Source organism: Buteo buteo, chromosome 9 (genome assembly GCF_964188355.1).
Source record: "Buteo buteo chromosome 9, bButBut1.hap1.1, whole genome shotgun sequence".
In the NCBI taxonomy this organism is placed as follows: domain Eukaryota; kingdom Metazoa; phylum Chordata; class Aves; order Accipitriformes; family Accipitridae; genus Buteo; species Buteo buteo.
This window is the reverse complement of record NC_134179.1, coordinates 14119003-14145441: the sequence shown is the minus strand read 5'-3', so window position 1 is coordinate 14145441 and position 26439 is coordinate 14119003. Positions and strand designations below refer to the sequence as shown.

General features: G+C 37.5%; 1 protein-coding gene across 2 annotated transcripts; it reads left to right on the top strand.

Annotated features, from left to right (window-relative positions):
* Positions 1 to 255: 255 nt before the first annotated feature.
* Positions 256 to 26439, top strand: TMX4 (thioredoxin related transmembrane protein 4). 2 transcript variants are annotated; one of them, XM_075035446.1, is made up of 8 exons: positions 256 to 460; positions 9267 to 9382; positions 14292 to 14337; positions 15453 to 15581; positions 16551 to 16596; positions 18840 to 18941; positions 21235 to 21298; positions 22616 to 26435. In XM_075035446.1, exons 1-8 carry the CDS (start codon positions 264 to 266, stop codon positions 22900 to 22902), a joined length of 987 nt encoding a protein of 328 aa, XP_074891547.1. In that variant the 5' UTR covers positions 256 to 263; the 3' UTR covers positions 22903 to 26435. The 2 variants fall into 2 exon arrangements, with proteins under 2 accessions (XP_074891547.1, XP_074891548.1); XM_075035447.1 differs by lacking the exon at positions 18840 to 18941 and having other exon boundaries at positions 22616 to 26439.

Genomic DNA, 26439 nt, shown 5'->3' with positions numbered 1-26439 from the left:
GCCACGGCGGTGGTGGGGCCGGAGCACTTGATCTGTGGCCCTGCTTGGAGCGGGAGCTCGGTGTTGAGTCTTCAACGGGGCCTTTCCCCGTGAGGGGAGTGAGAGTCTCCGAGAGCTGTCCGCGCCTCAGCACCCGCCTGACGCCCCGCACCTAACGGCTCCAGCCCAACGGCCGCTCCGCGCGCCTCCTCCGCGCGCCCGCGCAGGCCCCGCCCCCGCGGCGGCCGCTCGCGCCCTCACTTCCTGGGGCGGGTGGGTTGAACATGGCGGCGGGCTGCAGGAGCGGGTGGCGGTGCCTCTCCGCCCCGGCCGCTCTGCTCCTCGCAGCGGTGCTGGGTCCCGCCTCCGCCTCCTCGTCCTCCTCCCGGGCAGGCAGCCCGGGCGAGCTGCGGAGCCGCGTGCAAGTGCTGGGCGGCTCCAACTGGAGCCTGGTGTTGCAGGGCCAATGGATGTTGGAGTTGTGAGTAGCGGCCGCTTTCCCGCCTGCCTCAGAGGCAGCCGGTGCCGGGGGAGGGGGGGGGCTTTCCTGTCTGCGGTGTCCGGCGTCTCCCGCCTCAGCTCGGCGCCTGTCCCGGGGAGCGGGCATGGCCGGTAACGCCTGCTCCAGCGCGGGGAGAGGGGGGCCGGGCGGTGCCGGCCTTCCCACCCCGCGAAGGGAAGTGCGGGAGCTTGCAATGGCTGGCCCGGGGAGGGGGGGGGCGCGGGCGGAGGCGGCCGGGCGGTGACCACGCAGGGATACCTAAGGCCTATGATCCCCTCTTCCACCGAGCGTTGTCAGCCCTGAGCTTCCAGGTACATGCTCACCTTATTTGAGAGGATCTGATAAAAGTAGCTTTCCTTCAGGTTCTCGTCCTGTGCGGGTACAGAGGGCCCGAGCGCCCCAAGGTTAAACCGGGCACATTTCAGTGAGCCTGTCAGCGATGTTATTTCAGAGAACTACCTGCTGGGGAGTAGTGTCAGGCACTGCACCTTGCACCGCTTACCCGTTCGGGACTTTCAGTGGATTCTGTGCAAGCTAGGAAGGCTGAGTTTGGTAGGTAATATTCAGCAGGAGTAGGTTTCCAAAGTGTTGTTACATAATATGCTGGTACGCCCTCACTTCCAGCTGCCTTGCTCTAGAGTTCTTGTTCAAGAAGATGCATCAGATTTCATTAACTTTTCAGTGCTGCTGTTGCTTTATTCTGGTGACAGCTAGAGAGGTTTGCCTATTGCCGACTGGCGTTTTAAGTGCTTCCAACAAACTGTAGTGTCGTAGCTTCGCTTGTGACATGATACTGTTCTTGAAACACACATGATGTTTTGCTCTTGGAGTCTAACTCACCTGCTTGTATTTAGAAGGCGGAAAAGGAACTTGAGGGGTTTTTTTAAGACAGCAGTTAAAAAAAAAGTAGTATAAGCAGACTGTATGCTCACATGATATCTGTGTGCTGTGCAGCTATGAAACAGGATTTTATTGTGGCATGTGTGCTGCTCCTCTGTGGAAGTGCTTGAGTTTGAAACAGACTGGGTAGCCTGTGAAACAGACTAGGTTGCCCATCAACATCTGAACTTGTGTTCCCTTATAAATACTTACCCAGCTGTTTTAGGTTTTGTTTTAGTGTTGAATTTGAGTTATCTTCAGTCTCTTATTAGGGGGAGGGACTATCACTTCCCCTAGGGCTTTACTGCTCAGGATCCTACTGGACACCTGGTATTAATCAGTGAATAGATGGGAACAGTCCTGAAATAGCTGATTGAGAGACCCAGGAAGGCCCACTGGTGTGGCAAAGGATTTGGGTTTGACTTTAAGTCTCTTTTTTTCCCTTTTAAATTTATTGTGTTCTACGAGGTGGGGGAAGAGATGATCTTGGAGTGGGAGAAAATAATTTTATTTTTTTAATTGAAATTTTTCCACTTCTGACATCCTAGTCCTATGTGGACACTATTGTATGAAAGTTACTGAAGCATACGTGAGTTGGTGAATCTTAAGGAGCAGAAAGGTTATTTATGGAGACTCAAAGTTTTTATTTCTAAGTGAAAATATTTAAACAATTAGTGGTGCATGCCCCTGAGGAAGAAAGAAGAACTGACTGAAATCAGAAGTGGCTGGGATAGTGAACAGTTAAAATCCTTTGGGAGTCTTTATTCCACTTGAAACACTGCACTCTGGATTGGAGTGACAGGTAGCTGACAATAGCAATGGTGGCAAAGTTAGTTTTAGTGCTAGCGGAATACAGTATGTGTTGCTTCATTGCTTAAATTAGACTTATTTTTGTTTTATGTACAGTGTTTGATGTGTGAAAGATCCTTGGTCCTCCATGCTACTTTCTGTGGTATGTTTCTAGTGCTTTCTGCTTTTCTCCTAACTGAGAGGGAACCTGTCTTTATTGAGGATGCTAACTCAATGCTGCTCTTCTTGAATTAGTGAGAGTTTGAGATTCCCAGTTGTGTTTAAACAGGAGTTTGAGATCTAGTATTGATTCTTGTGATTCTTGCAGCTGTTTTCATGCTGATGGATTTTGACTTCTACTGATTTTTATCTGGTTCAGAGCTGGTGATCCTGACAGGAGTCCTGCATGTCAGTTCATTGATTCCTTCTATGCTGTGTGATAGGTCAGTTGGCAAGACTACAGTATCATTCATCAAAACCTCATTTGCACAGAGAACCTCCTGTTTGTTTATAAGACCTTTGTTTTCCAGCAGTACTTATTGTTATGGGTTTTTTTAATGCCCATGTTATTATAGGATCTCTAAAAAAAAAAATAAATAAATTCTGTCTCTTGCTTTAGATTACTGGCTTGAAGCCTTCTGCCCTGGTAGGAACGGGTACTAGTACTTCTGTTTAATGTCAGTTTTTCTGTTTGTGAAACTAGTGTAGGCAAATTATTGCATGCTACCACTTTTTTTGTTGTTCTCAGGTGCGCAAATAGAGAAACTTAAGTCAGAAATTGTGTGCGGGGTTTGCAGTGGAAATAGGATTTTTCTTCCTTCATTCCTCCTAGCTGAAGAGCATGTACTTGGCTGACTTTTTGTAAATATTCAGTTTTTCATAGCTGGCAAAATTGCAGCCACTGGAAGCACTGCTGCATTTCATTGATAAAAATGTTCTGGATAATTTTGTGTCTCTGAAAGACATTGCAACACTTTGCTTACTGTTACTATCGCAGCATACATATCTGTGCTGAAGTGCTGTGAGTGTGGTACTGGAATTAACTGTTTTTAAAGGTTTCCTTATGGACTTATTTCTACTCTGTAGCTGCAAGATAATGATTTGTTAAGATGAGGAGTTTTCTTTTTTTGTTTTTATTTTTAATATTCTGTCTGTTAAGAATATAGAAAACTAATTTTGGGTCTGTTTATTTAAAAGTGCATTTTGCATTTGTAAACATAGCTTGTTCCAAGCTTGATTGATCTTAATTTAACATCATCTTCTTTCTGAAGTAGATTAAAACAAACAAACAACACACACACACATTGTCATTTATTGTTAAACGTTGTCCTGCTATCTAGCAGGCCAGATTATCACAAGGGTTCAGTCCTCTCACTAGCACTTTTGTCTGTAGTTTCAAGGGAGTGTGCTAAAAATGTAGCTGAATGTTTTGGTATTTGGATAGTTTAATGCTTTTAAATAGTTGGCTTGAAACACTGTGTAAATAAACTCCTGAAGAGTTCCACGAATTATTTAACAATTACTGTAACTTAGATTGAGAGATCAATAAGATTGGGAATTTTCTGTTACTACTTCTTGATTTGTTAGTATCCAGGCTTTTCTTTGTCATATTCCTAAAAAAAAAAAAAAAAGGGGGGGGGAATGAAAAACAAGTTACTGCAGCTCTGCTTTGGTTCTGAAGCTTCTACAGCCCTCCTGACTGAGTTCTGAGGAAGTAACCAAATTATCTATGGACTCTTATTTAATAACTGAACACGTGGCAGATTACTGTGCTGTGCCTTGGCTGAACAGAAACTGAGAAAATGTGAAACTGAAATATCCTTGGTAGCAGATGCTTTACTGTTATAGAAGGGGACAAAACCATGTAGAATGATGGAACTTAATCTGCTGAAGTTCTAGAGAATTTCACATAATCTTTCAGTGATTGGCTTTCTATTTTAAAAATAATTTCTCCATCTTTAAAAAAAATGCTTGAGATAGAAAGTTGTTGGGGTCTTTTTTTTTATTATTATTGCAGATGGTACTGTTATCCTTTTCTTGTTTTTGAAACTACATAGCTGAATAACTAAGATATACCCTGCTTTGCTTCTCATCTTGTTCTTGGAAGTTTAAAATCTTACCTTACAGAATACAATTTGTTTGGCTTGTAGTGCATCACACCACAATGGTATACAGTTACTTTTCCCCTTTATTCAGGTATTATTGGAAAAGAGATGCATGTCAGGTTACTGAAGTAAATAACTTCAGTTATTTATAAATAGCATATTTTATATTATATTATATATAATATAAATATTATAAATAGCAGAATGGGAATTCATAAGGTTGAGCTTGGACACTGAAACAAATTCCTCAGAACAGTGCCTCGGTGTATGTCACTTCAGCAGGCCCATCTGTGATTTAAGGCATTTAAGTGAAACTTGGCAGGAGAATGCAGGGAAGAAACCTCCTTTGCTCTTTGAGGTAGGTAGGGCTTTGACAATTTGTAAGAAAAACTTGTTTAACTTTTGTGGAGCAACTGTTTTTGGGTTGGGAGGTCTTGCCTGTCTGTTTTGGAGGGGTTTTGGCACATGGGAGGAAACTCCTTGTCAGCTTCTGGAGCATGTATTATTATGAGATAAATCTTGGTAGATTACAAGGACTAACTTCTGTATCTTTGGCTACTACCTGCTTGCTTGAAAAGTAGACTAAAACCATATAGTTGACCTTCTGAAGCTTATCTATTGTTGAAATTACAAAGCCGCCTATCCTGCCTCAAGAAATATCTGTATTTAGGAACAAGAATGAATTAAATGATAGTCTTAAGGTAACAGCCAAACACATCAGGCATGGTCTTTTTTTGTTTGGTGTTTTTTTTTTTTAGGTATGTTTATGGAACCTGTAGCAATAAGGCAAAACTACCTAAAAGAATAAAAGTAATAATTATTTCATTCTGATACTATTTTTACCATTCTATTAGGTACTGTTTCAACATATGCACCTCTAATCTTATTAGTACTCCCAATCTGAAATCCAGCAAATAGCTTGGTTTACTGTAAGCAGTACCTTTTATAAAAGTTGTGTGTCTTGAATCAAGAAAAAGTAGACTGAAAGGGGAAACTTTCATCTTTGTCTATTTTGCTGTTTTCTCTTCAGCAAATTCTGATACCTATATCTATAAGCTGTTTCTCCTTTGTTCCTAGATCCTTGCAACTTCGTGAAATTGCCATCAGAGCAATTTGTAGAATGCAAAAGTGTAGAATGGTATTTGAGGTTACATCTGTTCAACACTGATAGTTACTGATAGTGAAAAAGCAGATAGAACGAGTCAGTTACACTCATTTGAAAATGAGTGAATTGGTGAATTCCCTAGCCAAGCAGTTACAAGAAGAGAGGTGAGTGGCTTGGAGCTGGGAACTGTGTATCAGTAAATCTTAGTAAAGTCATTCTGTGTTTACTGATCAACTCTGTAGTGATGTGACTGAATGGCATGTTTGCTTTTACTGGTTTTAGGTATTTATTTATTTATTTATTTTTGTATTGCAGGCATCAGTGAAGTTACTGGTATTTGAAAGCCAAAGCTTGGTCTTTTATGCTTTAGATCAGAGATAGACACACACTTTGCTTTGACTTTTTAAGAGTTTAAAATTTTGCTTTTGTATTGCTTTCTTTATGCCTTCTGAAAAAGTTTCAGGTATTGTAATGGATTGGAGTAGGAACTGGAAAACACCTGGCTACTTTGAAATAGTGATTTTAATCTACTTAAGTCAATTGTTCTTTCAATGGACCTGACCAGAAGATAGACGTTAGTTTCCTTATGTATGGAGGGTAGACAATGTATGAGGATATTTCAGTTGTAAAACTTTGTGCTATGTAAGAGAACTGGTAATGTCAGAAATGAGGTGTATGTTGAGAAATGTGTGATACCTGCTTGCAGTGAATAACTTGGCAGTGTATAATTTATAGGCATGTGCTGTTTTCAATCTGACTTTTAAATGGTGGAGATCAGTAAATTGCTTTTTAATGTGTAACAGACTACTGAAAACTTCCTTTCCTTAACCAAGTGCCCAGGTCTTGATTTAAATTCCAGTGGACTTTGATTTTTAAATTGGAAAGACCTGAGTGCTGTATTCTTGGTGTGCTTGTAGGGCATAGGGCACAGCACAAACAACAAGTTAACAGCTAAAGGTACCCCCTTGTGCAAAGAGAGAAGCTAGAGGAGTAACAGCGCGAAATTTGGTGGTGTTGACAAGGTGCTAATTATTTCCTGATCTGTCTGTGGAGTAGAATAGAATCATAGAGTATGGCAGAAGAAATTTGGTTACATCTGCTTTTGTGAGTGACCTTGTCTTGCATCTTATGACTTAATGAAAAGTAATGGAGACTGCTTTCACAGCACACACATTGATCTACTTTCATGCTCTGACAGATTTATTTATTTATTTACTTTTTCCCGGGGAATATAAGAATGGTAGCTGTACTGTGACTCCTGTAGAAATACAAATCAGCCACAGTTCTAAAGGATTCATTAGAAGCCTGCATTGAAATAAAGTAAGTCCTTAAGCTTCAGTTCTTCAGGGTGCGAGAAGTTTTTTGAAACTTTTGATAAAGGTGACCGAAGTATGAAGTATCTTACGCTTCTGTATCGTGTTGAAACAGAAAGTCTAAGGGGAGGTATTTTAAGACTGAGAGGGAAGCACAATAAGGCTTTGGCAATAGAATGTTTTTTGTTATTTCCAGGAGGCACTCCTGAATTCCATAGTGCTTCAAATGCTGCATAACAAATGCAGACAGTAAAGCTTCAGAAAAGTGAGGATGTCAAAGTAAACAGCAGTGATAACTCTTGGAAAAATCTGATGTCTATTTCAAGTTCATTCTTGTATATGTGGGGACAGGGTGTAGCCTGGCTGGCAAAAATTGAACGTGTAATTTCAGGAATGTAAAGCAGATGTTTTAAGGCTGATTGTCCCGATGTTCAGCTTGAGTGGCTGGATCTTGTAGCATCACATGTGGCTGTTGCCATCCCATATCCAATATTGGTAATAAAAACTAGGAAGCCAACAACTAAGGCTTTTTGTGAAGTTCATTGTTATGTTCTGTCACTGCCAAACTTTGATATGAGTGGATTTTAATGCTTCTTTGAGCTAAAGAAAAAGTTTATAATCATATAAATGTTAGCCATGTATATTGAATATTTCACTTAATTTCATTTAGAAGAAAGGCTTATGAATGTGAAACTTAAGCATAATGTTGATATGGGCCAAATTTCTATTTCAAGATCAGATAGTACCTTGAACAGGCTAAAGGGTGCATTAATCTTTAAAACCTCTTGGCGTGAGTTTGACACATCTAGAGAAGCTGGATTTGGAAAACATTCTGACTTCTGTCTTTAATTTTAGAGTAACATCAGCAGCAGCATGTGATGGATGTGTGCAGTTTCTTACCTACCAGTCAAGCTACTGTAATAAAATAATACTCAAGTACAGTATCTGTCAAAATATTATTAAAAGCCTTCTGTAGGCCAGCAGCACAACGGGAAACAACTCTGCATGTGAGACTTGTTTCCAGCATCTTTTTAAAAGATACTGAGAGGCTATTTCTTGGCAGGGTAAGATTTATGGACTGTTTTCAGATACACTAATGTAAAGTGATGTTGATTCAAAAAACCACAGTATTAGCTTTCATACTTAAAATCATAAATTCCTAGTACAGTAAAATACAACACATTTTTAAATTGTATCTTTAACTTCCAAATGACAAGCTTTCCTTTTTTATATACTTAGGTTTCAAAACTACCATAAAGCATTCAGAGTAAATTTGATTCCGCCTCTTCTGTGAGAAATTACCTGGTTTAGGTTCAGTCTTATTTTCATGAAACATCTGTGGGTGGCTGGAGAGATCTCAGTCTGCAGCCACTAAGTAAGCATTCCTGATCAGAAGACAGGCAGAGAATAGGAAGTGCCACTCTTTAAGTCAGATAATAGTACTGGCAGACAAGCTGAAGGAGTAAGGGAGTTCCTTGTAGAGGTTCCCAGTTAAAGTGTAGTGGTTATGTGGACCGTTAAGGATATCGGCCTTTGCCCATAAAGCAATCTGTTTCTATTGTTAGCAGTGGATGAGGAGTGTGGTAGCATATATGAAGTAATGTGAGAAGTAGTGTGTCTGTAGACCTACTATTTTTGCTCCCTTTCATTTTAAAATATCAGAAACTTGCACATATACATTTCCACCTCTACCCCCCAGTAAATTAGGTTAAACCATGTAAAGGTCTCTTTTCATTTGTAAAAGGGTAAGTCTGTGTATGGGCAATTGCCATGGCTTAGTTACATGCTATACCTAGCTGTTCCATGTTACCTTAATTGTGTATATGACAGACCATTGAAAGCTGCACAGGTTTGACACAGACTTTGTGAACCAAGTTAGGGTAAAATACATAAAGATGGGAAATGGGGTTTTATCAGCATTTAAGCGTTATCTGATATTATCCTTTCATGTTAGCTGTTCTGTCTCCATGTTGGTATTATCAATAACAACTGCAAACTTAGTTTGCTTATCCCAATTGGTAGTATTGAAAACTCGGCTTTTGAAACATGCTTTCTTACTTTGCTGAAATTAAGTCTGAGAAAAAACAGGAGAAAGACGGACAGTACGAGCAGTAGGAATTTGATGTGCGCTCTTTAAATCTCTAAAGAGTGCTATCAAAAAGGGCATGCTTTGATGTATTGAGTAGTGGGAAAAGGCAAATGTAATTTCTGAAAGTTCTGAGATGTGGGAAATCAATACAAAATGTTACTTGGAAGGATACCGCTTCAGAGGACAGCCTGGCTTCAATGATTTAGATAGCTGCAATGGAAATGGATTTATTTCATATGTAAATAGAATAAATCATGGGTAGTGAGGGGTTTGGATAGGAATTTCTCAAATCTGTGGAGATTTGTGTTTGTTTTAATAATGTGAGGAGGAACGTAGGGGTTGATACAAAGCTACTTGATCATCATATTCAGTACACTTGATTAAGAAAAACTGTAGGCTTTTTCCTTTATGATTGATGTGTTTGTATTTTCTCTGTATAGTAAATAAACTTGAATGTCTGTAAGTGTAAGGATATTAAAACATTTAACCTGTCTTCCCCCTTCAGCTATGCTCCTTGGTGTCCAGCTTGTCAACAGATTGAATTGACATGGGAGAGTTTTGCAAAGGAAAGCAAACGTCTAGATATCACTGTGGGAAAGGTGGATGTCACTCAAGAACCAGGTATAGTATGAAATAGACTTTTAATAAAAGGAATTATTCAATATAAGTACCACTTAGTATCTGGGAGTGTGCTTTATTTTACTGGAGTACCTGGGATACCAGCCAAGTCAGATAAGAGGTTTCTAAATAAAAATAACGTTATCCACATTTTGTTTGTCCATATATTTCATATCTGTGAGCCTGAGTTTATAAACTCAGTTTGAAGGATTAAAGAATTGGGGGAGTGATCTGGCTTAATACTGTATTAAAAAGGGCTTATTCTCTATTTTAATCTACTTCACTGAAAGCTGTTGCCTGTCTCATTCCTCTCTGCTCCAAACTGTCTGCAGAAGAATCCAGTTCTGTAGCCTCCAGTTACTGAGAGTTTCAGGGTGTGGTAACATTACCGCAGTGTGAGCCTGCTTTAATAAGTTCTTAACTGTTTCCATGATGGTGCTGTTTTCTTGTTTTGTTTAATTGTAGTGGTGCTTTAAAGTGTAGATGTTATTGTTGTTTTCTGTTGGTGATGCACATATGCAAATGTGTTTACAAAAAGGGTTTCCTAACTATGCACAGAAGCATGAACACAATCTTATTTATTCCTGTAGTGACTTCCTTAAAAGTTTTGGATCTATGTTTGTGTAAGCAAGTACCAATATTGTTTAAACCTCTGCATCTCTCGGGAATGCTTCATGCTTGTTTTGGCTTCAAAGGGATAAAAGATTTTTCTCAGCAATATCAAAAGACTGAGAGAGTTAGGAAGATGTTACTAAAATAAAAAGGGCTAAGCTTTACTGATTGTCCATTTTATTATTTGAAAATATTCTGAAGAAGTTAGCTTTATCAAGTTAACAACAGGGAAATGACTTAAACTCTGGTCTCAGAGCAATTTAAGTTCACAAGAAAATGCCAGCTGTTCTAGACCTGTTGTAGGCTAATGTTTTGTTAAAAGTTTAGAAGTATACAAAAACTCTGATGCCAAAAAGCTGTTGATGTGGGGCCCTCCTTTAGTGCATATATTAATCATTTACAGTTTATTAAACAGATGAGTTTGAATATTAAAAATTTTTGCATAGATATAAACTTAAAGTCAGCTTCTGCACATAAACAAAGTAGTGGTTACTCTGGAGTTAAGGCTGCAAATGGGGATGCGTTATAATCCTATCTTGTTATTTTTTCCCAATTAGGGATATTTTTGCCTATGCAGTGTTCACAAAAAAGGATTTCAGTCTTGATTGTGGCATTTGGATGTGACTAACTTAAAAAAGCACTTTCAGAAGGCTGTAAAAATGAAATACTTGAGATCTTGAATTATTCTTCCTGGTAAAGAACTTGAAGTATTGGGACCTGAAGGGGACAGGTACTTGATACTTTCTTTTGGTCTAAATTTTTCTGACTGCTGAGTGATGTCAGATTCTTAAGACCTTAGATGTGACTTTTAGCCAGAGATTCCTTAAATATTTGAATTTCTAATGTTGCTGAGAGTCTTGACCTCTGAGGATGTTTGACTTCTGCATGTCAAAGCACTGACCCAAAATGATGAATTTGTACTAGAGCATGCATAATATATCTACAATATCCAGTTCAGCACAAAGCATGAAAACCATAGCCACTTCTGAAACTAATGAATACTCAAACTGGAAAACAAAGATTTATTACAGATTTAACCTTTGGTGTTGATGTAATGTTGAATGTATATGAGCTCCTTTGGAAGCTCTCCAAAGTTATTGAGGTATTTTTACTATAGGCTTATGCTTCAGCCTTTCTTGGTGTGCTTAAGTGCTCTAGCTCCTGTTTTTGCTTGCTCAATGGTACCTTAATTAGCTTTAGTTATGTAACCCCTTCATCAAATTGAAAGTAGTCAAAATGCGTTAAATTAGGGGAAAACCACTAGGTGAGTGCAGAGTTGCATAAAATTGCACTTCCAAAACCTTTAGGAGAAGGTAGCCATTCACGGTGCTTAATTACAGGAGATGCCCAAAGAATAAATGCACCGGAGCCTTAATGGATTTACAGCATATTTCAGTCACTCGATGTGCTAGTCTTAAAGTGCTTATTCTTTCCTCATCTTTTCTATTGAAACATTCAGTATTTCAAGAGCAAGTAATAGAGGCACTTCTGGATCTCAAAGTTCTGTATATTTGTGGTGCCTTCTTAAGCTCCCAATCACAGCATTTACCTGTGATTTAAAACAAGACTTCTTGTGTCTTCTGTAATCTTTGAGTACTTGTTTGATGAAAGCAGCTTTTTTTTTGGATGGCATCTATATTCTCTGGTTTTGGGGGGGGGCGGGCAGGGTGCAAATACTGAAGTTTTTTTCCTGTTCTTGATTATATGTTGACTTTATAATGGATATATGTCACATTTTTATTTGCAAACAAAAACAGATGCTTAACTGTATTTCAAGTTAAAACTACTAGCCAGTTCAAGTTTGTATGAAACACGCACCAAAACAATTTACTGTCTGTTCTTAGCTTTTTGTAGCTGGCTTATGCCTGGTTTTACTGATCTAAGGAGGTGCCTTAGGTAAGCAATAAACCTCCAGCTAAAGTTTTGGGGATGCTTAGATGCATTTTGGCAACAGATTTTATAATTTATGGATTTCATTGTTCATTCTGAGACTGTTGGTACTTGCTCTAGGATAGGCTACTGGTAAGAGAGATTTAAGCTAGCTATTTTGTTTTCTGGGTGCCTGACTAGCATTTCTAAGAACTTCAGAGAGTCTTTCAGTGTTCCCATAATTTTTGCTGCTCTTAAGCTTATTGTGTTCTTTATGGCTCTCCATCTAGTTTTTCTTGTGCAGCTGTGCTTCTGCTTGATTAATTCTACTGTTACACTTGTGGTTTTGTTTACTTCACATCTCCCTGTGCTGGCACAGCTTTTAGCTGTTTTATGAAGTTTTCCACCATGCTGCTTCTCATAGCAATAAAGGCAAAAAGCTGAAAAGTTGAAATGAAGACGACTTCCTTTTTGGAACTTTAAAGATGCTTGCACCTGGTTTGATTTAAGCATCTTAAAAAAAAAAAAAACAAACCAACACCAAAAAAAAAAACCCCAAACCCAAACAATAAAAACCCCACAACCCTGTTTTTGCCTATTCTGTAGGGGAATTCGCGCTAGAAAAAGCATTACTACTGAAACTTTTAAAAATACCTGGCTTGGTTCGGTCTGGCACATCTCTGTCTCCAACAGCAGAACCTCTTGCTGTAGTACTTTTCCATGGTTAGCTTCCTGATGCAGAAAGCTGTTTACTTTATTGAAAGCTGAATAAAGACTTAGTTCCCCAAAAGTTTATCACAAACTTTATAAAAGCAAAAGTCACATAACTGATTTGTACTCTTTACATTGGTACTTTATATGAATGGCAATTGCTAGCTAGAAGAATGTAGCCCTTACTAATGGAATTAGACTGCATATCTAGGGGTTGATAATCTCTGAAGTCTGCTGTATTTTTTTTGCCAAAATAGACTGCATTAGTAGCACATTTTTCATTTCTGCAGTCTTTAAGTTGGATGTGTTGAGTAGTAAATAACATTACTAAGCGCTAAGGTGAGTTTTCCCTCTCACTTGCAGGTTTTCTGACTCTCAGGAGGTGGTAGTGTCAAGTAGCCCTGACTTTCCTCAGATTTGGGAGCAGGAAGAGAGTGATATCTTCACCTGACAACTTAGCTGAGTCATACAGACAACCTGCTTATGAGATGTTCAGGAGCTTTATGCTTCTTGGCCGACTCTTGCAGTGAAGGCATACACTGGGAGATCTTCATTGGTGTACCTAACACAGCAGTGAAGCTGGAAGCACTTGCATCTATTATTCTATAGCAGTACTTAGTGCAAGGCCAGAGAAATTCAAACATCTTTTCCCCACAAGCTGTTTTTTGATGATTTGGATAATTTCTCTGTCCTATGAGTTGCATTATGTTGTCACTGTCTAGGGTGATACTTGTCAAAAGATTATTATGTATTTGCCAGTCAGTGGGGATCAATTCCAGTCAGCCTCTTGAAGTCCTACTTTAGCCTTTCTTTGTCCTTTCTGCTGTCTTCTGTCTGATGATCAAAATGCTGACATGACTCACCCTTCTGGATGGTGTAAAAAATTATTCTCATGGCTTAAATTTGCAATATTTTACAGAACAGAATGCTGAGACATCCCAAGCTTTATTATAAATGTGTTGGCATACCACTTGTATTTACCTAGAGAGGAATAATGTATGCGAAGGAAGGAAAAGAACATAGAAACATTCAAAACATTGTCTTGCTACAGTCATGTTTGAGAGAGATTGAGCCTTCCTACAGAATATAAGAACAGACTCGTTGTGCAGTATATGTGCATTATTTGGAGGAAGCAAACAAGCAAATATAAAGATTAATTTATTTAATGACTTGAAGTACTTGACATCTGAAATGTGCAGCTCTAAATCATTTAAAATCAGCTAGAGGCTGAAAATCGGGGGGCCAGAGTTTGTAAGCCTTTGTTGTCACTGCTATCATTAGTGGCCCAACTTTCTAGATGAAACAAAGATCGTCTGGATGAGACTACACACAGACACAAGCACACAGCATCCTGGAATATAGATGCATTTGTGTGGCTCTTTCTCTTGGTTGGAGGTGCATGCTGCTGGTCTAGCCAAAAACTTCAGCTGTGTGCAAATATTGATTAGGGAGATACGTGTAGAAAAATTACTTGTAGTAAACATTCTTCAAGGTGTGCATTTTTTCCTAATTTGTCAACAGTATCTAGTCTCTGTTACTGTTTGTAGCGTTTCTGAACACAAACTGTAAACCTGTATTTACAAAACAGTTGTAAAAGCTATGCAGTCTGCTGCTTTCTAGTCTACAAATACAGATCTGTAGGTATTTATAGATAAGTCAGAATGCTGAGAAATTTCAGTTTTACTTAACCGTTTGATGTGTTTTTTTCTTCCCTTTCTAGGCTTGAGTGGTCGTTTCTTTGTCACAACACTTCCTACAATTTACCAGTAAGTGTGTCACACTAGAAACAGTTGTCTGTTTCAGTATATGTTCTTTTTTCCTGTCCTGTTTGAACAGTGGCATGGAAGATGTACTGAGCAACTGGCTTATTTCACTTTTGTCAATCCCTAAAACATTTTTCAGGAGCTCAGTGCACTAAATGAACATGAAGTATGTGTTTTTAACTTATGGTGGAAGGTTCTCCTATAAACAGTTTTGTACCTAGATAAGAGTGATGCTTTTTTCAGTCTGGAAACAATATTTAATAGCATTTGTAAAAACTGGTGCAGGTTTGCAGTATTGCCTTCTAGAAACCTGACTGTATGTGAGCAGACACACTTGACTGTATAGAAGTGTCACTAAAATTTCTCACTTGAATAATGGACTGCATAAGTTGCATGTAAAACAGTACAGAAATTTTCCACTGTTTGTTGTACTGCTGCTCTGTACTGCTTAGAACTCTTCATCTATTGACTTAATAGCAATATGTAGCTGTTGACTCCTACTTGCCACTTGTTTTAAACTGTAACTCTGAAACGCAGGGGAAAAAGAAGGAATACTGACTTTTGATTTCAGTTCAGGTTATTGTTGGAGCTTTGATTGTATGATAAAGTCCTCACCTGAGGCTTTTCTTTAGTTTAAGTGACTTTATGAGGTTCCCCTGTTATCAATACTGTTAAAAATGGATCAGAAGAGGTGTTTGCTATCTATCTTCTCCAATAAGAAGCTGTCATCCTTTAAATATTGAACCCTTTATTAAGTCATGGTATTGTGAGTAGTGCATATATACACACACATATATATATGCACACTTTTAATTCTGAGTTGTGTCTAAAAAATGGTTTGGTGGTTATCCTCATGTGCTTTGTATTTGCTGTAATGTGAGTGACTAATTAAGAAAAATGGTGGTTTTAATAAATGGCAAAAGCTCATGCATTTTAAAAACTGAGACCTTCCATCATGGATTACAGTTTTAAAACATACTGAAAATGCTTAGGTGTTCAACTTCCTGAGCAAGTCAAATCTATAATGTATATGGGTTTTTGTTTGGTTTGTTTGTTTTTTTTTTACCATAGATACAGTTTAAGGGATATCTGTGTTATTGTATATTTCTGTTTTTTAGTGCAAATGATGGAGTATTTCGCAGATACCGAGGCTCACGGACATTGGAAGATCTTCAAGGTTATGTTTTAGAGAGAAAATGGGAAGCTGTGGAACCTGTAGCAGGATGGAAGTCTCCATCTTCTATAGTGTAATACTTTGTTTTTATTAACAAGAAACATGTTTCATAGCTCATTATTCATTAAGAGTGCTATGTTGACAGCTTCAAGACAAAAGGCTCTTATTCCCTAGACATGTAGGCTTTGAAGAAGCAATCTGTATTGACAGCCTGCTTTCCAGTTTCTCACCTTTAAAAGCAGTTTATTTTCTGCATCCGCTTTTGTTTGTGCCTGCTAAGGCTTGTTTATATAATCTTTGAAAATATATAAAGAAAAAAAGTACAGCCACTGAGCATTATGTAAGTGTCATTTTCAATATCTACTAAGTACTGGAACCAAATGCATGTTTATGTAAATTATTACTTCATGACTTATGGCTACTTGGGGCAGGCAGCCTTTGGCTTTAAGGATTTCTTGTTTATTTGTTTAGAAGGAAGTCTTGTGTCCTCTCTTGGAATAGGAAACAGTGTAGTGCTTACACAGTATATTAGAATTGTTTTTCAGAGCATTGAATTTGCTTTGAAATAGCGTCGAATGCTTGTGTGATATAAAGGATGAACCAAAGATGTGAATGGCCTGCATTTGATTCTGGCTAAAGCTATTATGTGTAAATTCACGTCAAACATCCAGTGAGTGTCCTTATTTCTCATCTGACAATGAGGAAGAGCTGTAGGATATTTAGTAATCGGGAGAGGAGCTACAGGGCTGCATGCTGCTGTGAGTTGGGGAGAAGATGGTTACGGCTGCACAGGGTTAAGCTGTGGAATTGCTATTTCTTGATTATGCTCAGATGTCATCTTTCAAGTCACTGTTTCAATGCTTTGCATTGAGCTGGCTTAAATTAACATAATTTTGTTTGCAATAGCCTCCTTCTGACAATTACTAGGGCCTGAATGGCTTTGAAAGTCTATAGAATCTTTTTCTGGTTTCTGTGCAGTTTGTTGTGTATCTCAACTCCTGTCTGTCTTATAACTTGTTCCTTCCATTTCTTTGTTTTTTAGGATGCATGGCATGGCAGGGCTATTTCACCTCTCTGGATGGATCAGGGTAAGTAACTATGTAGTAGTGTTTTCCATACCCCCTTTTTATGCTTAGAATAATCTGTTTAGAAGTCAAAACCTAACTGAATATTTTTATTAACCTTTTATCAGAGTTAAATTTTCCTTACGTTTGCTGTACATTGGGTGTATAGTATCTTTGCACTATAAATTTTGTGGTACTAATGGACTATGCCAAAAATGGCAGTTTGATTGTGAAGATTATCATCAATACTGAAAATACTTACTATTCTTGTTATCTTGGTGTAGTTAAAATGTTCTACTGAAGTGTGCTAACAGGATAAATCAGTTTTTTGAGAGCTGCAGCAAAAATGGTTGTAAACATCAGGAATACATTTAGTATCTACCAGGTTCTCTCACTTAATACTATTACTAAAGATTATATCCAGGTTCATTTTCAGCATTGTGAATCATGCTCTTCTGTAGTTTGTTTGCGTCTAGGGTATTGTACAGGAGAAGAGAGGGTAATGGTTTTATTTTTTAGTAAGAATTTCTGCATCTGGATTTCAAACTGTCAATGCCATTCACACAGGAACACAACAAATTTGGACGAGTAATTATCAGAAGTAAAGGAGAAAGGCTTAGCATACACTGAAGTATGCTTTGAACTTAAAAATATTTCAAGACCCTTTCATTGGGAGCTATCAAAGTTTTTACTGTAGCATGCAAATACTGAGAATTTTCAGACCTTTCCAATTTTGGTCAGGAAACGTACTCGTTCTTAAAATCATCAAGTGTAACCGAGATTGAGAGACTGTCTTTGTAGCAAAAGGTCTTAATACTGTGATGTGCTACAAAAAATAAAGGTAGTAGAGGGTTTGAACAGAGTTGGTATCGCTTCCAGCAAGCATCTAACTAACCCAGAATCAAACAGAACTTTCAGTTGTTAGGTTTCCTCTGCAAACTGTCTGATTCTTTCTTTCACTGAATAGTATTAACTTTTTATAGCCTTCTGATGTTTCACTTCCATAGTTGCTGTGTAATGATGTTGTCTCTGTCTAGTTTCCTTCCTGAAAGATTAAATGCTCTGGGAAGAAACCTTCTCTAACTTGCTTTCCGCTTTGATGAATATTTCGGCTGCACATTTCATCACTCTTCTTGCTGTGCTGTCCTTGTATATGCTATAATAAATGTTGGAAGCTGTTCTAACATTAAAAAAAAAAACAAACACCCTGGAAATTCAATAATTAAACTTTTGTAAATGTAGATTGTGGTTTGTTTTCTAATGGATATAGTCTTAGAAGAGATCTAATGTCATAATTTACTTCCTACCAGACAATCTGACTCAATGTGATGCTTGGTTCAGTCAATTGAATTTGTAGGTTTGAATAACAGACTTCAGTTTCAAAGAAATCTTAATGTTGTATTTGGATTATTCTCTTTAAATTTATAAGTGAAATCACTTTTTCAGTGTCTGCTTAGAATGGGTGGCTTCTTTTAAGAACTAAAGAGCTTGAGTAAGAACTATATGGCTTAATTTTAGTTAATGAATGAATTCCCAAATTTAAGTATGTATTTTCATTTTGTGCAATTTTTAAGCGTCTACCACTCTGCTTCCCAGATATAATTCTGGGATAAAGCTCTGCATGAAGTTAAATTTTTTTCACTTGGTGGTGTACTTGAGAGGTAGTTGTAAAAGGACACTTGCTTTTAACCTGACTTGATTCTTTTTTGGTTCTGAAATGTTTAAGTTACCTTTTTTAAATAATCAGCTTTGTAGACTTCTGTGGATGCTGCGGCTATCATTAATTGGGCACATTTACTGTATTGTCTCCTTCCTACAACAGAGGCCATAAGAATAAATGTACAGGTTCATGCCGTGGGTTCATCTAGCCCAATAGTCTGTCTCTGACAGTTCCCACCTTCTTACAGAATATAATGATCAAGAATGTTGTGATACTTTCCGCTGTGCTCTGAGGCTTCATACATTTATCTGCAGTAAGATTACATATGGCATCTCTAATGCTGAGTACCTTAGGAATAAGGAATTGTGCATCCTTTGCTTAAAAAGCCTTTTAATGTGAACAACTCAGTAAAGAACAACAAGGTTTAATGGTGTCAAAAGAATTGCAGTATGACATTTAAGGATGACTAGGGCTTGAGGGGGAAGATTTTAGTATAAATACTGTTAAATGAAAGGTCTTAATTGGATATCAATTTATGTAATGGTGACGGCAGTATCATAAGTGGTGTTAGGTATGAAGCTATTAAGTATCTTCTTCTCATTTCCAGCAAATTCATAGCTACCTCACTGGTACTCTTGGAATTCATGTTTGGATTTCTTATGCAATCTTCATCTTAGCTACCTTATTGATTGGCCTGTTCCTGGGTTTGGTAAGAAAGCATATTACTTTATTTTTCTCAGGTACCTAGAACTTTTGCTTTGCATTAACTTGTGAAAAAAAAAATAAACTTCACTGATAAGATGTACTGAAGTACCTTATTTTAATGACATATCTCTTCTTCCTGGTATCCAGTGATAAGACACATGGGGATGGTTCAAAGCTGTGCCAAGGAGGTTTAGACTGGACATTAAGAAGCATCTCTTTACTGAGATAGTGGTCAAACACTAGAACAGGCTTCCTAGAGAGGTGGTCGATGCCCCAGGCCTGTCAGTGTTTAGGAGGCATTTGGACAATGCCTGTAATAACATGCTTTGACTTGGTCAGCCCTGAATTGGTCACACAGTTGGACTAGATGATTGTTGTAGGTCCCTTCCAACCAAAATAGTCTCCTCTCTTCTATTAAAATTCTTAATGTTCAGTACTGCAGATCCACTCTCCAATGTTGTTACCTACTTCTGGTAAAGGTTAAGACTGGTTCACTCAAAAAAGTTAACCTTTTTATGAAATTCATGCTTCAATTTAGATTTGTTTAGTCCATCCACTAAACAAGTGATTTTTATATTGGCCTTTTGTATCCAGACTTTTGTACTTAAGGACTGAATGAATGCGTGTGGTCAGAATTGTGTTAAGACCCCCAACTTTCTAAAAACACAGGCTTTGTGGAGAGATTTTTATTAGCTGGAATAGGATTGTATTTGTGGGAGTTAGCAATGTAAGTATGCTGCTGTACTGTTATTCAAAATGAAAGGATGAAATATTTTTTTAAAGGCTTTGAAGATTTGGGGGTTTAATTGATTTACTCTATTCCAGGGCATAGCTTTGTGGTTACAGCTTGGTTTTAATAAAATCTGTCTTAAATTCTTTCTCCCCTGTGATCTTTTGGTTTGAGTTCTCATTAGTAATTGAAAAATCTGACCTCTCTTGTTACTAACTAGAACTGGTGTGTTGATATATCAATTTCCAAAACATCAGGAAGGTTATTAAAACAAACCTGTTAGCTATATATGTGAATGTTAAGGACTATATCCTGAGCCCTGTGTTGTTTCATCAGTGGAAACAGTTCAAAGTTGCTTTACCTGTGGAGCTGGGATTATTTCCTTTCAGAATATTTGAATGATGTGGCTCTGTGACCTCTCCAATATCAGTATTAAATGAGAAACTGAGCTGGAAAAGGAAATATAGATGGGAATAGTTCTTTCAGACTAGTTGCTTGGTCTACAAGCATGTTCTGCAACTGCAAAGACAGTTTAAAACAGTTATGCTGATAACTGGTTTAACTACCTGCTAAGTCACTATTCCATGTAGGAAGTGTAAAGGTTGTTTCTGGCACTTGGACCTCTGCCCTTCAGCCCAAATATTAGTGTTAGTGAAATGAAGAAAAATGGTGTAAGTATGTTTCTCAGTAGTATGGGGAAGTGATTTCAAAGCAGTGTATGTATTGAGGCAAACCCACGTTTTTATACCTAATTGAATTGGTATATATGAGCAAATGTCTTTCACTATACAATTTAAACAGCTGCATTTTTCTAGATGGTAGATTTTCATCCCCAAATGAGTGCAAATCAAGTTAGTGTAACTAGGAGCAAATGAATACGATAATTTTTTAAAAAAAACTTTCCTTCTTCCTCCTTCACTAAAAAAAACCAAACATGAAAAAGCTGAAAAAACGTCAGGTTAATCTTTCAGCTTTTTCTAAAAAGCTTTTCAATGATTGAAATATATTTCTTTTAACATGGTATCATCTCTTTCTGCTGTGTTATTCTTAGCACATGACAATAAGACATAAATATCTTCTTGCACTTTGATTGTATGTGTTCGACACTAGGCTGCTTTGAATAACAACAACAAAAAAACCTAAAAGACAAAATCAAGCACAAAAGGTGGAAGTACACATCGTGGATTGGGGAGTCAGGGGTAGGAGTTGAATAACATCCCAAAATACAGAAAATTTTGACCAAGAAGGTTTCATAAGTTATAAATAAATAAAAAAATCTTCAACTGTGTTCTGGGCCTCTCAAGACGCAAGCCATTTCAAAACTGAGTAAATTTAGGGAAGTAGGAGGCAGAAAATTTGGAGTAGAAAGCAGAGAATGTTGGCTGGTATACACTGAGAATGCAGTTTTTCCTGTCTTTTTATTTAGCTCTTATCTCTGAGCAAGAAAATGTAATTTTCTAACTTTTATTGTATGTCTATTTTAAAAGGATGAGTAGGAAAATACTTAATAGTGCAGGGGCTGCTGGGATGATTTGCTAATAGATGCTTTTTTTTTTCCTTTACACAGATACTGGTTTTGATTTCAGACTGCCTTTGCCCATCCAAGTCAAGATACAGAGCTGAAGCATCTGGTAAGAACTCTTAAGTGGGTGGGATACTGTAGGTTTAAATGTGAACTTGCAGGAGGGAGGGCAGTACACTGTCAAGAACTTAGATGTGAGCCAATAATCCAGGTATTAATTTTAGTCACACTGACAAAGATTGGTATGTTGGGCTCTAAAATCCTGATGTCAAAGCATCCACCCGAAGGGTAGCAAAGCAGACCAAAAAAAAAACCACTGCAAACCAACAGTAATTTGTTCTAGCTTCCACAGCCATGAAGAGGCTAAATGCATTCAAAATGAGGAAGTCTTGAAGAAAGATACTGGAGTTTGTGTATTTTGTGCAGGTGCATATTCACTAGACTTGTTGCTTAAATATAGAAAGGAATTTGCTTTGGCAGGACACTTCCACATCCTAATATGCACTCTGTATATTGCATTAGGAGATGCAACATTCTGAATCTGTAAAATGCTCTACGTAATTTGTGGTTGGGGAAAGGAGGAGATAGAGGGAATCAAATTAATCTAGAGACTGCAGCTGTGGAGATGGGGGAAGGTGTTGCATCTCCTTCAAATAAAAGAAGAAAACATATGTCTTCCTGATCCTTAGTGAAAAGGCTTTTGAATAGTATTCTGCTCCCTACAAACATGCAAGGCAAAAACTTGCACATGAAATAAAGTCTCTTGTCAGCACCATATGTGTGTTAAGCTCCAGAACACCTTTTGGTATGTTTGTGCTATTAAGTGGAGTCAAAACTTGACTGTAATTAAAAACTTATTTTTTAATTGCATACATTTGTGTGTATTGGTTTGCTGTTGAAGATGAAGGTGCATTTATGACACTGGCCAATAAGACTTTAGCCAAATCTAGAATTCATAAGTGTGCAAAATTACCATCTTCAAAATCTTAGATGTTCATCACTATCAAAAGAAAAATGCATCTATGCGTACTTGTGCAGTATGCTATCCAATTGGCTGGTTGACTCAACAGCAGCTGTTACCTGACAGAGCTTACCAGTATCTTATCACTTTCCCACTGATTTGTTTGATAATTATACCTCTTCAAGGAGTCAGGTAAAATTGATCTTTCTTTAGTTTGTAACTTGGTGGAACAAAATGGAAGCTATCTATGCCTGATATGCAAGAAAAACCAAATGAAGATGGAGGAGAAATACTACTGAAGATTTATTTGAAATAATTGAAAAATAAGGAAAATACAGTCCTGTACAATTTTTCAATAATAATGTTTATGAATATTTCAGAATACATACACGGTGATGTAACTTGAAAAGACATCATTCTGAGATTCAGTCTAACTTCAGTATTTGAAACTCCTCTTTTGTTTAGAAGAAGCAATTACAAAGGATAATGTGGAGAATGCAGCATTAGAAGAACCGGAGGAGGTTGCAGAGCTTTCCGCAGATGATGTGGAAGAGACTGCAGAAGTAAAAGATCTCTCAGATGGAGAAGATGCAGCAAATTCAAGTGCTGATGACTCAGAGGAGGATTTAGCACTTGGAAAAGAATCAGGGGAAGAAGAAATGGAAGACTTAAGTGAACAACCTTTAGCTGATCCAGAGACTGAAAGCTCAGTAAGACAGCGTAAAAGTCAGGTGGCTGATAATGGACTATAGTTTTTTCGGTGGTGTATTTTGTACACTTGGACCAAAGAAGTATCAGACCCTAGGTCTGAAGCTGAAGCTTACACTTGATTTGTCATTTGTGTTTACGCAAAACCTCTGCTCCGTCAGCAGACTTCTCTTTTTTTAAACTAATACTTGCTTACTTTGTTTTATAAGCACATATGCTGTGTGTTGCATAAAGTTGCATAACTTTAGCCATGACAATCAAAATAAGTGTATTTTATCTCTTTGAAGTCTTCTAAGAGAAAAGGAGTGTAACAGCCTCAGTTCACCAGCTGTAAAATGGTAATCTATGCTTGTATTCCTTTAAGTATTAACCTAAGCAAGATCAGGAGTTTTAATTCTTTACAGTAGCTCGGCAGGACTGTGACTTTTCTGTCTGAATGTTTATTGTTTCCATATGCCACAGAAGCACCAGAGAAGTGATACAGTAGTGAAAGAAGGCACCTTACTAGTCTTCTATTAAAAATGTTGTGTACGATGTGTTTATTTTTATCACTTTCAACTGAAGCACCTTTCTCTTTCATTTTTATTAATGTTTGCTTTGAAAGTTTATCATACAGTATGCACCCAAATTTTTCAGTTTTTGGTAATTCAGAGGCATGTTGCACAGCTCAAGCTTGTCAGCTGAGTTTTTTGACCCAAGGAGTTTGAGTAATTGAAAACCTCAGGCCGAGAAAGAGTGGCAGCTAAATGTTTAAAATATGTTTGAACTTTTAAAAGGTTTAGAGGAAATTATTTTGGTCAGGGGGGATTTTTGCCAAAGCATGACTCTATCTCCCCCCTGCCAAGAGATTGTAGCAAGAAGTATTCATTTTGCAGTCAGTAAGTTGTGTATTTCTTGCCAATACAAGCTTGTCATATGCAGTGCAGTTCTGCCATTTCCAACTCAGAATACTTTTAGCAGAACTCAAACTGCTTTAGTAATATTAACTGAGGAGGCACTTAAGGTTTTACCTTTGATCGTGTTTCTACGTTTTGTCACTGGAATTGGCATGTTAAGAAAAGAGAGGGACACGAGTGGGTAGTGGGGAGAAGCTTTTGGTTTTGCTACTTATATCAGGATAAACATGGGTCTGTTGAACTGTGTAAAGTGAAAATGGCTTGCCAGCTAGACAGCATTAGGTGTGATTAGAAGACTTAAGTCATTAGAGATATCGGTATTTCCCTCCTTTGACTTGGTTAATATATAAGGCTTTTTTTGGTAAGGAATCCCTACAGTGAGATCCTGTATGTTCCTACTTTGTTGATGTGTGATCATGTGCATAAAATGTCTTAATCTTGATTTTTTTTAATGTGTGTGTATATATATATTTTGCATAAACCTTGCTAACATGCATGAATTTCATCTTCAATAATAAAGAGTAATCAGAGATGAAATCATCTCTCATTAGAAGAGAAGTTGCAAGTGCAAAATGCTGGTTTCCTTTGAGTGAGACTGAGATTAATAGGGCCAATTTGTGTTGAAAGTTGTTTTGGTTTGGGTGGTTTTGTTTTTGTTTTAATAAATGCTCATAAAGAGCATATTTACTATGAAAGCTTAACTTTTCCTGTCTGTGTCTTGTTGCATATTGTGTCTTGGAACTATATGGTAGAAACTTTGCATTTGTCTGTTACAGCTGTGTAAAGAACAAAATTACACTGCATATATTGAATATGAATTTTCTTAAGGAACGTTCTCAGTCTGGAGCTTGAATTTCATATAGTGGACACATGTAAATATGCTTTCACATTTGTGAAAACATATATTTGATAATATATATAAATTGCACTATAATGAGAAAAGTTTGTCTTGTGTTATTTGAGTGCTGTCCCATGTAACTGAGCAATTATAGAAGCTTACAGAAGAACTCAGTTGAGGTACATAGCAGCTTTTTTTTTTTTCTGAAAAAAACCAAAACCAACCCAAAAACCAACCCCAAACTCAAGCTAAGCTTTTATTTGCAAAAATTAAGAAAGCTTTGTGGCCACTGCAGTCTGTAGGGAAGAACTGTGTACCTAAAAGCTCAGAGTACAGATTTGTTGTTTCCACCACGTGTTTGCTTTTTTTCATTATCTGTGCATCAGGAGCTCATAAAAGTCTAAAAGAAAAACAAGACTTTAACCATATTCCATGAGACAAGCAGGAGTCAGTGTCTGTATATTCATTTACATGAACTTGCATAAGACAAGAATAGACATATCCCCTCAGTCACAGATCCAAAACTACCAGACGCTGAAAAATATGTGGGACTGTATCCAGCACAGATTGAGGGCAATGATGGCTTTGATTGTGTACCAAAAAGGATATTTTATACTGCATAGGGTCTTGTGATACTCAGTGTGTAGGAGGGGGCATGTCAATATTAAATTTTGATTCAATTTCTCTTCACTTTTGTAATATCATGGAGCCAGTCGTCTAATACCCTCTTCAGCTGTTTAAAGAGGTTTTAGCTTTAAAACATGCAGAATATCCTTATACCTCACAATGGCTTTGTTGTATGCTGTTGGGAATATGAAGTATTAAAAAGTCAAGTGTACCTCTTTTCAGTGCTCAAGATATGAGGTATTTGGGCTTTTTGAATGTTCAGACAAACAAGGTGTTCTCACAAGAGTTGTATTTCATTACAGTGTCTTTGAATTTAAAAAAAACCCAAACAAAAACCACAAATGATACTTTGTCCTGTAAGATACATGGCTTATGAGATGCTGTGAGAAAGATCAGAAGCTCCTTTGCGTGGTGACTTTCTGAAGTATCTGCTTACATTTCCTCTGTTCTTCCATGTCACTGTTAAGTTTGGATTATTTAAAATGAAGATATTAGGTCTTTTATGATGGAAAATACTTATCTGTAAGATCACTCACTGATGAGCAGGGATTAAGTAAGCAGGCAGCAAGTGACAGCAGTTCATCTCTTTATAGATCTGTCTTATAAGTCTGGAAAAGAGCTGTACTAGGCTTCTAAAGTTTTTTTGAACATAGTATGTGTGTCACTGCTCCTGTGTTTTCATTAATAAAGTAGGGAATATTAATGCTACCTTGGGTTTGACTGTATTTGACATGCATTGGAGTATCACAAAGATCACTAAATTGTGATTAAGACTAGAAGAACAGGTGCTGTGCAACCATTGATACCTCCAACTTAGTTTTATATTTGTAGGAAAAATATTGTAGCATGATACTGGAGATAAACATTAGTCAAAGTTGAGTATCTGGCAAACAACAAGTAGCAAACATTGTAAAGGCTAAATTTGTGTTTAACAGAAAGACCACTAGCTATGCAGTAAAAGTGTAATGTTAATATACTTTCCAGAATCAGGGCTTTTTCCACTAAAAAAATCATGCAAGTGTAGTACTAATTAGACTATTATGATAATATTAAACTTGGTGTGTTTCCAAAAAAGTCAGTATCAACCTTTTGTGCAATCTTAGTGTTGTTATCTCTGTTCTGTTATGGTTAATTTAAAAAAAAATGGAACTTGTTCTTGCAACCTCAGTATAGACAAAATGTCCTTGGAGAAGCTGCTGCTAACACTGTTAAAAATGTTT

Coding starts and splice junctions, on each gene's coding strand:
- TMX4 (XM_075035446.1), top strand. CDS start 264: ATGGCGGCGGGCTGCAGGAGCGGGTGGCGGTGCCTCTCCGCCCCGGCC. Junction 461..9,266: donor GGCCAATGGATGTTGGAGTT/GTGAGTAGCGGC, acceptor TTCCCCCTTCAG/CTATGCTCCTTGGTGTCCAG. Junction 21,299..22,615: donor ATACAGAGCTGAAGCATCTG/GTAAGAACTCTT, acceptor TCTTTTGTTTAG/AAGAAGCAATTACAAAGGAT.